This window comes from Echiichthys vipera (assembly GCF_963691815.1).
Source record: "Echiichthys vipera genome assembly, chromosome: 1".
In the NCBI taxonomy this organism is placed as follows: Eukaryota; Metazoa; Chordata; class Actinopteri; order Perciformes; family Trachinidae; genus Echiichthys; species Echiichthys vipera.
The window spans coordinates 30,629,855-30,644,044 of record NC_139826.1 but is presented as its reverse complement, the minus strand read 5'-3'; the positions used below and the strand labels follow the sequence as shown (position 1 = coordinate 30,644,044).

The window sequence follows — 14,190 nt, the reverse complement described above, 5'->3', positions numbered from 1 at the left end:
AGCTTTAACACTACATCATCATTTACAAGATTGTCATTTATTGTGTTTTAAAATCTAAAGCTGTCAGATAAATGTAGAAACCATCTGGCCTGGAGTGCAGCTGAAGTGACATTTGATGTGGAACATTTGGTCAGACTCCTCGCCAAAGAAAAACGTTCGCACCTACATTTGTGCCACATTTATGATTTGAGATTTCAGTATTCAGATTTAGAAATTGAGATAAGAAACAAAGTATTTCACATTTTGTCTGTGACAGTTTCACAAATGGAAAATTTGGAAGGGGTTCTTAATTTTAAGCCAAATATGGAGTTTTTGAGTATGGATAGACTTTGCTGTCACAACTTCTTTTTAACAATAGTTCGTTATGAAATGTATTGTTGCGTGTGGCCATGAAAGATCTCCTCCATGTGCCTAAACCTGTTTTCCCTTTTCTCAGCAGGCTGGCAAGCAGGCTGACACACCTGCAGCCGATCAACTCCCTAGTTGCCAACCTGCTATATAAAGCCAGCAAGACCATCCCCTCGAGAGACACAGACCCACCAGCACCTTTGGTCCCACATTATGATTTGTTAAAATCTTTGTTTTAGTAGTTGCTTTATTTTTGGCCTGGAGATGGCTGGCAGCCTTCTTTCTTCGTTTGGTTTTTAGTTTATAATTTGGTTTTGTTAGGTTGGGAGGGGGGCCAGCTCCGACGTCCCTATAAGGGGTGGCCTGGTCCCCCCTCCATTTTTGCTGAGTTTGGCCGGCATCTCCAGGTCCCATCTTGGGTTTGCTGATTTCATTTTTGGGTAAGATCCTCATTTGTATTTTGCTAGTTTTCCTTCAGGAATGTTTGTTTCCTGTTAGGATAAGTTGTTTAATAAAAAATGTTAAAAGTTCTATCTTCTTTGGTGTCCTTCTTTTATGTTTCGGTCTCCAGTTTGAGCCACTAGTCAATTTATTCAATTGTTAGGAGGCCGTAACAGTATCCAAGCATAATTACTCAAGTAATGTACTTTAGATAAATTAGAGGCACTTAACATACTACACGTGTCTAGGCTACTTTATGTACTTTTACTCCATCACGTTTCAGAGAGAAATACTGCATTCTTTATTCCTCTATATTACACTACAGGTTACTGGAGATAGAAATAAAACGTTTTTAATAAGGTCAACTTCAATGATTCCAGGGAAATAAACCAAAAATATTATTTGATAGACAGTGCTCACTCAACAACTGGGGTAAAATGCTGATGTGTTAGAGTTTAGCCTATGATGTTTAAAAAAAAAAGACCTAAAAAAGATACTTTAGTTTTAAAACATTTATATACGATTTTAAATGTGCACAAAATATTACACCCCCACCAATAATGAATGGCAAGAAAGCAATGATCCAAATACAAACTGCTCAGGCTGCATGTAAATGTATCAACGTTATTAATCTAATTAAGTAATATTTAATCATTCTGGATATAAGAATTCTTTTGAGAGAAGTGTTCTACAATTTCATAATATTTGTGTACTTTTACTCAAGTTAAATATTGAATGCAGGAGTAATTAACAATAATGTTTGTACTTCTCAAAGGGTTAACATTAATAAACAATCCAGCAATAATTTCCCTTATTTGGCTCATTAAATCTACTTATATCTTTTGGGAATGGTCTTTTTTTTTTTTTTTTTGTTCATTTAGTATTTTTTATTTCTTAATAGCATCAACTCACATACATCTGACCTCCCAGTGCAGTTCTGTACATCTGTACATCACCTTCTCCTGCATGAAAAACATCCAATTTTTAATGTTTTCGTTTCCACAAGACTCGCAGTTTTTATCACAACCCAACATGAAACAATTACCGTGTCAATAAAACGACTAATCAATCATTTTCCCCACTCGTCTACCTTTTGGGAAGGGGTTGTACCTCCACTGGAAAAATATGAATTACAGCACTGCGTGGTGGACATGCGCGGATCTGCAGCGAATATGGCGGCTTGCATCTGATAGAAAGTGAGGAATCTCCCATCAACATACCCGGTTCAAACGGTTGGTACGGCTCGTGTCTCATTATTACTCTCATGTTGTGCCATCGACGGCTTTCTGCGATGAAAGGCGGGCACCTTCACTGCTGTGTGTCCCTGCGGTGACAGACAACAGAGCGTGTTTATAGTGTATTCCGTGCAGGCGGAGAGCTCGGTGCGCGCAGTAGCTACATTGAACTCTGCACATCTCCCTTTGCTTTCTGTTTACTGGATGCCTGCAGGGTGTTACACTGCAGCTAAGAAAACACGTTTACGATCCTGCAGCATCGTAGCATCTCAGCATGTTGTTGTAACGTTGCGTTAGCGGTGTTTAGCCTGTGTAAATGACCGCGGTCCCGCCCCCCAAACTGTGACCATAACGCAAATGAAAATGCGTCACAGACTTTTCTTCGAATTTATTTGCATCTTCTGATCTTCAGCTGTTTCCCCATCCGAGCCTAAACCCTGCAAACGATCACAAATACACGAGACTGTTTATTAAACACACGTGCAACATAAAGAAGCAGAGGTGTGAGGGAAACCCTTAATGTCGGCGTGAAGAAAAAAACAGTTTGGCCTTAAAATAATTCTCTTGTGAAAGTTTTTGGGGATATGAACCCGTATCTTAAGTTACCACGCTGGAGTTGACGCCCTGCAGCGGCTCACACCCCTCAGCTCCCCGGCAGTAATGTGATCCAGCCACCCTCCTGTCTCCAAACTGACCTGCCTGACAGAGAAAGCACCATGCGAGGCTGCGAGGATGGTTCAGCCTGGATTTGAAGGTTGATCTCATTGTTGTCAAATTAAAAAAAGGGTGATTAATAACCACGTAAGGATGTGCTGCAGGAGAAACCCACATAGACTCACTTTGTCAATCTTTAAATGAATTGCAAATGTGATATTGTATCAAATAGAGCTGACGTGATTGGTTCATTAATCAATCAGCAACTATCTGACAATCATTTCATATCATTTAAGTTATTTATCGAGTTATCAATTTATCAATATATATTATTCACCTAGTTCTAGGTTGTAACTGATTCATCTGCTAATTATTGTAACAATTAATATTTTTATCATTTAAATTTCTTTCACAATTTCCCAAAGCCAAAAGTGATATATTCAAAACCCAAAGATATTAAGTCACATAAAAAAAGACATGTAGAAAAAAGATAGGGGAGGCTAAACCAGCACTTTGGTGATGAATTAATTGATGGTTGAATTAAATAGTTGCCAGTTAATTTTCTTTTAATTAACTAACCGATCAATCATCTGATTGTTTTAGCTGCTTCCTTTGTGATTCAATGGGAATATCTTTGGGGTTTGAACTTGGCCGTACGAAATAGGCAATCTGGAAACATCTAAACTAAATAAACTTTATTTTAGGTACTTATTATAAATGTGTGATTTACTCAGATTGTTTTATTTCACTGTAAATGGAATATGTTTTTACATTATTGGGCTGTTGGTCGTACGGGAGAAGGAATTTAAAGCCGTCACCTTGGGCTCTGGGAACTTTTCATAGGCTTTATTCACACATTTCTAACATTTTGTAGACCTGTAATTAATTAGATGTAAAGTAATGAACTTATTGATTTGGTAATGAAATTAATGATTGGTCACAGCTCTCGTACTTTTTTATTCTCAGATATCACATACTGTGACATTATATCTTTTAATGTAACTTCGGTTGAAACTTGTGTAACAAAGAAATAGCAGTGTTTGTGTGAGTATCAACTATCAAAAAAGGAAAATAACACACAATGCAGTCCAAATATACGCACTAGGTTATTGTCTGCAAACTTGCCGTCATTATAACAAAATGTCTTTGAGCAAAGAGTTATGTCTTTTTCTCACGTAAGGAAAACTGCTATCAGTAACACTTTGACAGCTCCTCCTGTCAAGGAAAAGTTACAACCTCTCCTGAAACCAGGCCTCAGGTCATTTTTCAGATCTTCTAACTGTTCACGTTTGAGGACATTACACTAATCCCAGATAAGTGGCTGCCTCAGTGCAAATGGGGGCTGTAAAAATTAAGTGCTTCCTGGTCTGCCAGGCGTTTTTTGTCTGACCTTCTTGAGCGAGACAGGCAGACCAGTGCAAACACTGAACCAGACTGCAGCTGAGCGAAGAGTAGCGCTGGAATCCTTTTCATGTTGGCCAGCAGACGTCTCGCATCCACACGTCCTAATGGCTTTTTATGGCAGCTTGGAATCTTTATGGCTTCTTCTGGCTCAATGGGATTCGCTGCAGAGACAGAGGGGTCTTCAGAGGGAGGGACAGCCACAATACATTGCAGATGCTAAGACTTTTAAACACAAGGAAAACAAGACAATGTCTGGCTTCTGGAGGGATTTTAACTGTTGAATTTCTGGATTTTATTTGGATTGTATCACTTTTTTGATGCTCTGGTACCTTGGATTATTGATCTTTATATGTACACTGCTTCACTTTTTAACTTTCACCATGTAAGGACTTTGCAGGGAGTGGGACTCTGCTCAGAGGTTTTGTAAACCTGGATGTTTTGGCCAGATTTTCAGTGTAAACAGTGTGGTAATAATTTGATTTTATTAAGAATTTGTAAAGTGACTCAGGAGCATATTTTGGACAAATCCCCCAAATTAGCACAAGTGCACATAGTGGTTGTGTTTATGCGGTGTGATAATTATTTATTATGCACAATTAAGAGAATATATTTGTTTTTATTGGGGTAAAACTGTTCAGGACTCTTTGTATTTTTGATATGTAGAGTTTGAGATTAAATATGACAGACTTATGGTATTGCAATAAGAAAAAAAAAGAATAGCTATTACCTGTGACAACTACAGAATCAAACCTGCAGCAAAACAATGTAAATTGGCTTTGATTGTGTGATTATATTTTTTTAATGTCAGCAGATCCCTTGAAGAAAAACAAAACCACAATATGTTAGTCCACCTCTCAATACTTTACGACCTACCCACCCTGTCTGCAGCACTGTGCCTTAAGCCGATTCGTTACTACTGCAGACAAACGTCTTGTATTAAGGCAAACATTACTCAAGCAGGAATGAAGTGCATTTGTTGGGGGACCATTTTCATCTGTGGATTAATACAAATTTGGTGCTCTAGTGAATATTTAGGTAGTAGGACGGTTTATGTGGGATTGACTCAGTGCATTGTAATGAAAGCAGTGTGACTCATTCAATAGTTCATTCAAACAACTATGGCTTTGGTCATCAATCAATTGTTGACTCTGGTTTTTTCATTTGATTTGTTTACAATAAGAAAAATATCACCAAACTTAACCTTTTTAAAACAAAAAATGACCACTGTTCAATACTACAACACAAAAAAGGCAAGGGGGTTTATCTCTATAGCACCTTTCAACAACAACGCAGCGCAAAGTGCTTTACCTAAGAAATAAAAGACATTAAGACAATATATAAAATGAACACAAGACAATATACAAATGCATAAATAGGAATTTAAAGAGTAAAATTGAATAGAAAATAACAATAAGCTCAAATAATATAAGCAGACTAAACAGGAGAATATAAATTACAGGGCTGTTACAGAGAGTGCGGAGCAAGATATGAATGAATGGTCCCAGATAGAATTAGGTCTAAATAAGATGCAATGGCAAACTCAAAAGTCATAAGTCTTGATTTAAAATAACTGACAGTTTGAGCAGATCTCAGGTTTCTGGGAGTTTGTTCCAGATGTGGTGCACAAAGACTCCGTTTTGACTCTGGGGACAGTAAGCAGACCTGTCCAAGAGCATCTGAGAAGTCAGGATGATTCATAACGGAGCAGCAGATCACAAATGAATTTTAGCCCTCAAACATTTGGTTCTTTATAAACCTGTATTTTAAGAATAGCCTGTGCAACGTTAGTGTAAAAAGGCGGGAAAAGATTTTGCATGTAAGTTAATCATCTCTTATTTTGGTTGCCTACATTGCATTGAGTCTGTGCATTCTGGTATTTGGACGTTTTTGAACTGTATCCTCTTTCTCCTCTGCAGTGTCTGTAGGTACCAGCCTGTCTGACTTCTGCAGACGCACCTTGAACTTTGGTCATCATGGGCCGAACACCACACAGAGGTAGGCCTTCACAGTGCTGTTTTTTAATGGCCGTACTTACACTGATCCTCAAATGTACTAATAGGCTTCCACTCCGATTCGAACAAAAAACAAACGCAAAAAGATCAAAATCCTCAGTGACGCTTCATGCCACATCATTTGTATTTTTTGGTGTTGATCTTTTCTCAGAACTACTCCAATCACAGGTTTTATGCCTTCATTCTTGCAGTAATTACAGTTTGTATATCAGCAGCTCCCGCGTTCTGATGAGCAGTTCAATCATCTTTTGATTTCAGATCAGAAAGAAGAGAAAGAGAGACGAAGCAGCATCTCAGCAGGATCTCCCCTCGACAAATCTAATGGTTGGCAACCCTGTACTCTATTTCCTTTTCTTTTCATTGTTGATCCTTTCATTAACAATCTAAAACAAGTTGAGCTTTTTTTTTTAAATCCAGTCACTTCTGTGTTGCTATTGAATTAACAATTATCAGTAACCTTTTCTGGTTTTCAGTCATTTTCAGGATGGTTTAATGAAATCACTCATAAGTTTCGTGTTAAGCTGCGTTTTCAGAAGTTTTTTGCGCAAGTTGTTGATGAGCAGTTGCAATTTTACAAAGATTACGTTCATCTCATCCTCATGTAATGGTGTATTTCTTCTAAACTCACTAAACAGTGCAGATGGACTGCATAACATGGTCAATAAGCTATTCCTTTTTCAATATATTGCATATCCTACTGTATGTATCCAGTTTAGTGATATTTTTGTTTTGATTTTGAGCAAATTAATTACATTACATGGAAGCTATTGAAAAGCAAATCATCAAATTTCAACAAAATATTGTTTTAAAATAGATTAGCACTAGCACTAAAATCCAATATAAAGGCGTGTGGTGGAATGTAACTAAATGGCTTATATTTATTACATTTTTCGACAAACTTTACTTGAGTTTTTACTCTATGACTTCTACAGTGGCGTGTTAAGATGATCAGGGGCTCCTAGGCTACTGTTTGTTTGGGGCCCCCCGCATTATAATTCATGCCTTATCAGAAAACGACCCTGCTAGAAGAAAAGTCTGCAATCTTTGAAAAATCCTGTCAATGTAAGAATTTTCTTTAGGAGATCTTGGTCCCGTTGCTCTTTCAGTCGCTGTGCTTTTCTTTTTTCCGCTGTCACATTTCCTCTCTGACATTTTGCCTCTTTACTGTCTAGTATATATATACTATATCTATCAGTGACTTAATTTTTTTTTAATGTTTCTAAGGGCCCCCAGTGAGGTAAATTAAAAACACACCTGGGCCCCTAGGCTGCAGCCTGTGCATTAATCCGCCTCACCTCCACTGCATCTTAGAGGGACATGAACTTTTTACTCCACTACATTTACTTGACTCTAATAGACACTAGCCTACTTTCAACCAAGCCAAATATATTATATTATATGATGCAGTACTACTAATCAACCCAGTAATATATTAAGTATCTCAAACTAGTCTACATTGACAAACTGTAACATTAGTTACAAGTGCTATTACATATATGTGTTAGTGATAACAAAATAAATATATTTTTTATAATAATATGATAGTTTGAAAGAGCCATTCTGCATAATAGGTAATTTTATTTTTGATACATTTTGCTAATAATACTTCTGTACTTTAACTTAAGTGACATTTTGAATTCAGGATTTGTAATGGAGTGTTTTTAAACAATAGTCACTTAGCATATTTCGAAATTTCTACTAGGCTTCTTAAGTAAAGGATCTGAGCAGCGTACTTCTCCCTCCACTGGAGTCCAGTGTCGTATTGATTTGAGCTATTGGACACTGCCATCATTCATTCATTCATTCATTCATTCATTCATCTAAAACCGCTTGTCCCTATCAGGGTCGCGGGGGAGGGAGTGCTGGAGCCGATCCCAGCTACACTGCCATCATTTTCTATGAAAATATTTTTGTCTAATAAATGACATCAGCAGACAAAAATGTGCTACATGAGGCCTTTTTATGTCACTAATATAGGCAAGTAAGCATAAAAGTTTCGGAAACAAAACATTGTTGTGTCACTAAAACAGTCATTTATTGATGATCCCGATGTGAGCGGTGAAAAGCGAAGGCTTATAGATGAGCTAATGTTAAACGTCCTACAACTGCCAACACCGGGTGAAACTGACGCTGCAGGGAACTCAACTAACTTCACCGCGGTAGAGAAAGCTTCTAGCTAGCTAATTGAGCACTTAGTAGTTACAGAAACAAATATTTCCATCAGCAAACCACAGCAGAGACAAATGCAGAGTTAAAAGAGTGAATATTTGACTTAGCAGTAACGTTACATGTGCGGTGCGTTCCTCAGTTTGCTGCTGCTAGCAAGGTCTCCATAACAACGTCATGGTTATAACATATGTTAGCTTAAGTTACGTTAACATGACATGTTGTGTTCACAGGTTGTTTCCGCCGCCCAGAATTGGCCAAAAAAATGTTGTATATTCTGAACATGACTATAGCAGCAAACAAATATTAGCTGTGTAATGTTTAAGGTATAATTAGTGGAGTCTGACGTCACTCTCCCTCTGTTTTAATCAAGTTTGTTTTGAACAGGGGAATCGCATCCACAAGGGAAAACTGATTGTTTTTAAGTCAAAGTACTGTTTAAAAACGATACAAGCTTCTTTTTGGAAGAAAAAAAACTATGTAGGCTAACGGTTAGCCTGGCAGTTTGTTTCCAGTGACATTAGAACCCGATTATCGTGTTATGGCGAGAATTCAGATGCTGTGCAAGGTAAAGCTAGTTAATCTGAAGGTCTAGCGTTCTCTCATTCAGGGTTCGTATAGGTGCTTGAAATCCTTGAAAATTGTTGTGTTTTCAAGGTTTGAAAAGTGCTTAAACTTTGGATAAAGTACTTGAAAATGCTTGAAGTTGTTTCTGCATAGCTATAGAATATAAATGTTATTACATTCCTTATTCTTCTGGTATTACGAAACCCAGTTTCAGTGGTCCATAGCATAATTCCATCTCCCTTTTTTGGCAGTTTTTCAAGTCTTTGTTATATAGGACAGACAGGAAATAGGGTGGGGGGGGGCACACGCAGCAAAGGGCCGCAGGCTGGAGCAGATACCGCGGCCGCCTCGAGGACCCTAAGCCTCTCCACATGGGGCTACTTCTCCAACCACTCAGCCACTCAGCCGCCCCAATTCCATCTCTTTTAACGTGATATATCAATATCAATATATATGTATTTGTAGAAAAATGGAATTTACCACAGCTGTAAGGTGCTGGAAAAGCTTGAAAATGGACAGTGCTTGAAAAGTGCTTGAAATTGACCTTGGAAAAGGCGTACAAACCTTGCTTACTGCCTGTGAGGTCGATGTAATTCTTGGCAGGGATGAATGTTAGGGGCATTGCATGCATTATTCGGCAGAAACGATTCTTGCTTCCTGATTGTTGCTAGTTCTCGGTGAAAACATGCCTCGCTTGCATTAGTGCTTGTGAGTGCCTTGTGTCCAAGGGCCCTGAAGTGTTGGTAATGGTCTGTGATAGCTAGAGACGATTCAAGACCACCTTTTTTCCTATATTTTGAATACATCCCCTTTTAAGATGAAATGATGATAATCAAATCAAAAGTTTTGTTCCCTCAAAAATATTTTTAAAAACAGTTTGTGGTTTGTTTCTTTTGTTTTTGTTGCTAGAACCGTTCAGTTGGGAAGAGTATCTCAGAGAAACGTCCTCTACTGCAGCATCGCCTACTTCCTTCAAACAGGTAACTAAGTGATTTTGAAGGTCCCATTTCAGTCATCTCGTTATATTGTTTTCTTTAAATGTTTTTATTTTCAATATTGTTAAATACAGTCTGTCCTGATTCTGCGGAGAATAGTCCCACACAAAGGGGATTGCTCATGTTAGTGCCCAAATTTAAAAGAAAATAATTTTGTAATTTTTTTTGTTTTGTTTGTGATTTTTTAAGAGTTTCGTCTTCAGAGGCAACAGCTGAATACAACAGACAGAGAATATCACTAGCTTTATTCTTTATTTTCTGTAATTCAATCTGAAGTCCCAGTTGGAGCAGTCTGCACTTCTCTAACTTGTCAGATAATATAAATCCTTCAAACTGAATAACCAGTTAGGGGATCTGAAACGGTGAAGACCAAGACAAGTGCGTTTACTGTGTTGTCTTAAATTGGACCCAATTTAACAATGTCTCCTTCAGTATTTGATTATATTGCAGTGCATTGTTATAGGTCATCCTGTTCTAAGTGTCCTCATCATAACAACCATGACAGTGACTGAAGGTTCCTGTTTTTCCCTCCGCAGTCCAGAATCCCCCCTTCCAATGACTTTAAAGCAGGTATGAAACTTGAGGCACGGGACCCTCGCAACTCCAACTCTGTGTGCATTGCAACGGTGATGGGCATGATGGGTACTCGCCTACGCCTGCGTCTGGATGGAAGTGACAACACCAACGACTTCTGGAGACTGGTCGACTCGTTGGACATCCAACCAATTGGCACCTGTGAAAGAACCGGAGACATGCTGCAGCCACCGCTGGGTGAGTCTTTGAACTGGCATTTGTCTACAAGATATTTGTCTATATTTATACTGTATGACTTGAGTTTGTTTGTAAAGTGAATTATTCATGTCCTTGTGTTTTGCTCATTGACGGCTGTTTCCCCAGTTTGGAGACGCAGATGACCATTTTAGCTTTGTATATTCAACAAATACCAAACAATCTGTACTTGTCATAAATCGAGTATTGGCAAAATGATGTCCTGCTTGTTGACGGGTATCACCACCAACCTTGTCTGCACTTTAATAATCTGACCTTGTGTCCAGGTTTCAGGATGAATGCTTCTTCGTGGCCCATGTTCCTCCTGCGGACGCTGAGTGGAGCAGAGATGGCCCCTGCCTCTGCTTTTAAAATGGTAACGGCAACTGAAATAAGCCACTGAAGGCCAATACTTACGCACTGAGGCTTATCAAACTTTGAAGTTGTGTAAATGAGTTGACAGATCTGATGTCAAGTTTTCTCCTAGTTTCATGAACAAGAGTGAAACAGCATCAGGTGTTGACATTAAATAGGGATTTCCGGATGTCTTAATCCCTTCACAGTCAATATTGAGGACTCTTCCTACTGATTTTATTGCAGTAATGGACACCGACACAAGGGGGAGCCACTCAGACACAGTAGCATGCCAGTAAACACATTCATTACAGCAGAAAGTGGAGAAATCAGCCTTTTGAGTAGCTAAACTATGATTATAATTATGTTGTGTGATTGTGTGTGTGTGATTGTGTGTGTGTGTGTGTGTGTGTGTGTGTGTGTGTGTGTGTGTGTGTGTGTGTGTGTGTGTGTGTGTGTGTGTGTGTGTGTGTGTGTGTGTGTGTGTGTGTGTGTGTGTGTGTGTGTGTGTGTGTGTGTGTGTGTGTGTGTGTGTGTGTGTGTGTGTGTGTGTGTGTGTGTGTGTGTGTGTGTGTGTGTGTCAAGGAACCAGCCAGACCAGCTAAAAACTACTTCCAGCCTGGTATGAAGCTGGAGGCAGTGGACAGGAAGAACCCCTACCTGATTTGTCCGGCCACAGTGGGAGAGGTCAGAGGTCAGGAGATTTTCGTCATGTTTGATGGCTGGCGCGGCGCCTTTGACTATTGGTGCCCCTTTGACTCTAGAGACATCTTCCCCGTCGGCTGGTGTGCCCTGACGAAACACAGCTTACAGCCTCCTGGAAACTTCTGTAAGTGCTGCTTCGACTGTTTTGTTTCAATTGTTCGTGTGTAGTGAGTCAAATTTAGCATCTGGAGATTGTGAATTCAGTGTGTTTTGGTCAATTCTTCTCAGTGACAACAGATGACAATACAATTTGCACTGATAATATACCACAGGTTTCCAGAACAAAGCAGATCATATGGTTCTGTTTTGGATCAACATGATGGAAACATCTGCATCCAAATTAAAAAAAGTATTCTTCAAGCTATAATTCCATAATGCCTCAGAATAGAAACTTTGTGTTATCCAGAAACCTAATTGATGATCTAATTAGCCAAAATAATTTTGTTTAATATACCATGATGATTAGAGAAAGACAGTACTGCCCAGGTTTTATTAGCAGAGGATGTGGTTCATATAAGATTAAACTTTATGGGTATCATCCTAACAGTCAGAAGATGCTCATGTAGGGCATTCAGACCAACAGGAAACTACTTTATCACACTGACTTATTTGGTTGATGTAGTTTTTGATGGGGGACTTATGTTTTAACTCTGATTTTAAACTTACATTATCCAATTTTTCGCCACTAGAGTGCAGCAGAGCGCAGATTCTGAGGCATCTGCTTTATCATTACAGGCTGTGAACTCAGCTGTGGCAACTCTAGTCTGTCACAGATATGTCAGCAGACCTGTAGAGTTGCCTTTAGAGGTTACTCAGTGCTCTCACTTCTCCTTAATCACCCATGAATCCGGGTGTCATATTTCCACTCGGCTGTGATAATAAGTCGCCGTAGACTTGAGCCGTAATTAAGACAGAGAGATCTTGTTCAGAGCTTCTTAAGTCTCTCTACATGTCGCCGAGACTTTACATCCCGGTGTCTCTCAAACAGTTGATCAGACGTTCGTTCCTTTCTTGCATTTGTCTAAATATTTTGCAAACTGTGATCAGTGGTGGAAGAAGTACTCAGATCTTTTACTGTAATAGTAATAATACCACAGTTTAAAAATACTCTGTTACAAGTAAAAGTCCTGCATTCAAAAATAAAAGTACTACTCACTTTGTAGAATGGCCCATTTCAGAATTATATATGTTATATTCATTCATTCTTTCATCTTCAACCGCTTGTCCCCGTCGGGGTGGCGTGGGGCTGGAGCCGATCCCAGCTAACATCGGGCGTGAGGCGGGGTTAGGACAGGACGCCAGTCTTGTTGGATAATAATCATTGATGCAGCTGATATGTCTGCAAAGCATAAAAGTGAGCCATATTTAGGCAACAACAGTTGAATGAGCAGAATAAGGAGTTAATTATTGCCCAAAAATAATATATCATGAAAAATATTTAAGACATTGTGATTGATAATTGTAATCAATAATTTAACATATTTTTAAGTCTTACAGAAGGAAAAAAGTTTTTGTTAAGTGAATTATTCCGTGTATTAAATTTTAGGTAAAGTTATTGCTTCGTAATTATCAAAAGCAATCACGTACGTAGTATCGTAAAGTAACGGCGTTATGGCCGGCGTAATTCCATATTCCTTCATTCTTGTAATAGGATAAATACTTGAAGATGGAACCATTGTGTGACATCTTGTAGGTAATTATGCAGTATTTTTTCAGTGGGTGCCAAGCAGTAACAAATTAGAAGATACAGAATTTACTGAAATCTTTAAGCGCTTAAGACATTGATTTGAATGTGTGAGGAAGGCGCTGGTTTGTTCAAATGTAGAAGAAATCAGGGATAACCAAGTCAGTTTGGGAACGTTAACGTCAGATTTTCATTTGTGAATCTCCTCTGTATGTTTTTCCTTCTGCTCTGTGTCGTGTTGGTTGTCTTTGTTGGTGGAGTTTTGACCGGCAACAAAGACAACCTGACCTCCACATTGAGTCTGAAGGGTTTCCTAAAAATTCAGCTTAAACAGATTCCAGTTTCTGAACTTTCTCTCATATATTGATCCACTGCTTCAGATAACCATGGGCTGTTTTTTTTATGTGTTATTGTTTGGGTTGTTTTTGAAAAGATGGAGCAAAACAACAATCAGGGATTTTCCCGCAGAGATACAGATTTAGTCATGTATGCAGAAACAACACATTTCAGGTTAAAATCCTCTGAACAGTGTTGTGTTCGCACATATCATCTAATTGACGGAGAACTGCCTCAGTCTTCTATAGGGACGTTGACCTACTGTATTACAATGTGGTTTTGATCATTTAGTTTATTTGGACTGCCATAAATGGCTGTCGAACCATTGAACCAACACCATTGAAGTAATTGAAAAATCTATTTGAGTGTAGCTTAATATACAGTAGATGGGAAAGCAGACAGTGTAGATAAGGAAAGAAAATCACTAATTATTATAGTAAACAAATCTAATTATAGGTTGGAATTATCAGCTCTGTTTATTTTAAGATACCCTGTTGTTATGAATCATAGGTGTTAATAAT

General features: G+C 38.5%; 1 protein-coding gene across 2 annotated transcripts in view; it reads left to right on the top strand.

The window, feature by feature from the left end:
- Positions 1-1,964: 1,964 nt before the first annotated feature.
- Positions 1,965-14,190, top strand: part of scml2 (Scm polycomb group protein like 2) — a 28,385-nt gene continuing 16,159 nt past the window's right edge. For both annotated transcript variants that reach the window (XM_083916890.1, XM_083916889.1), the window contains exons 1-7: positions 1,965-2,021; positions 5,999-6,077; positions 6,353-6,418; positions 9,737-9,807; positions 10,359-10,593; positions 10,878-10,966; positions 11,530-11,773. In XM_083916890.1, the coding sequence (XP_083773016.1) occupies positions 6,056-6,077; positions 6,353-6,418; positions 9,737-9,807; positions 10,359-10,593; positions 10,878-10,966; positions 11,530-11,773 (727 nt within the window). In that variant the 5' untranslated portion in view covers positions 1,965-2,021; positions 5,999-6,055. The remainder of the gene's footprint in view (positions 2,022-5,998; positions 6,078-6,352; positions 6,419-9,736; positions 9,808-10,358; positions 10,594-10,877; positions 10,967-11,529; positions 11,774-14,190) is intronic.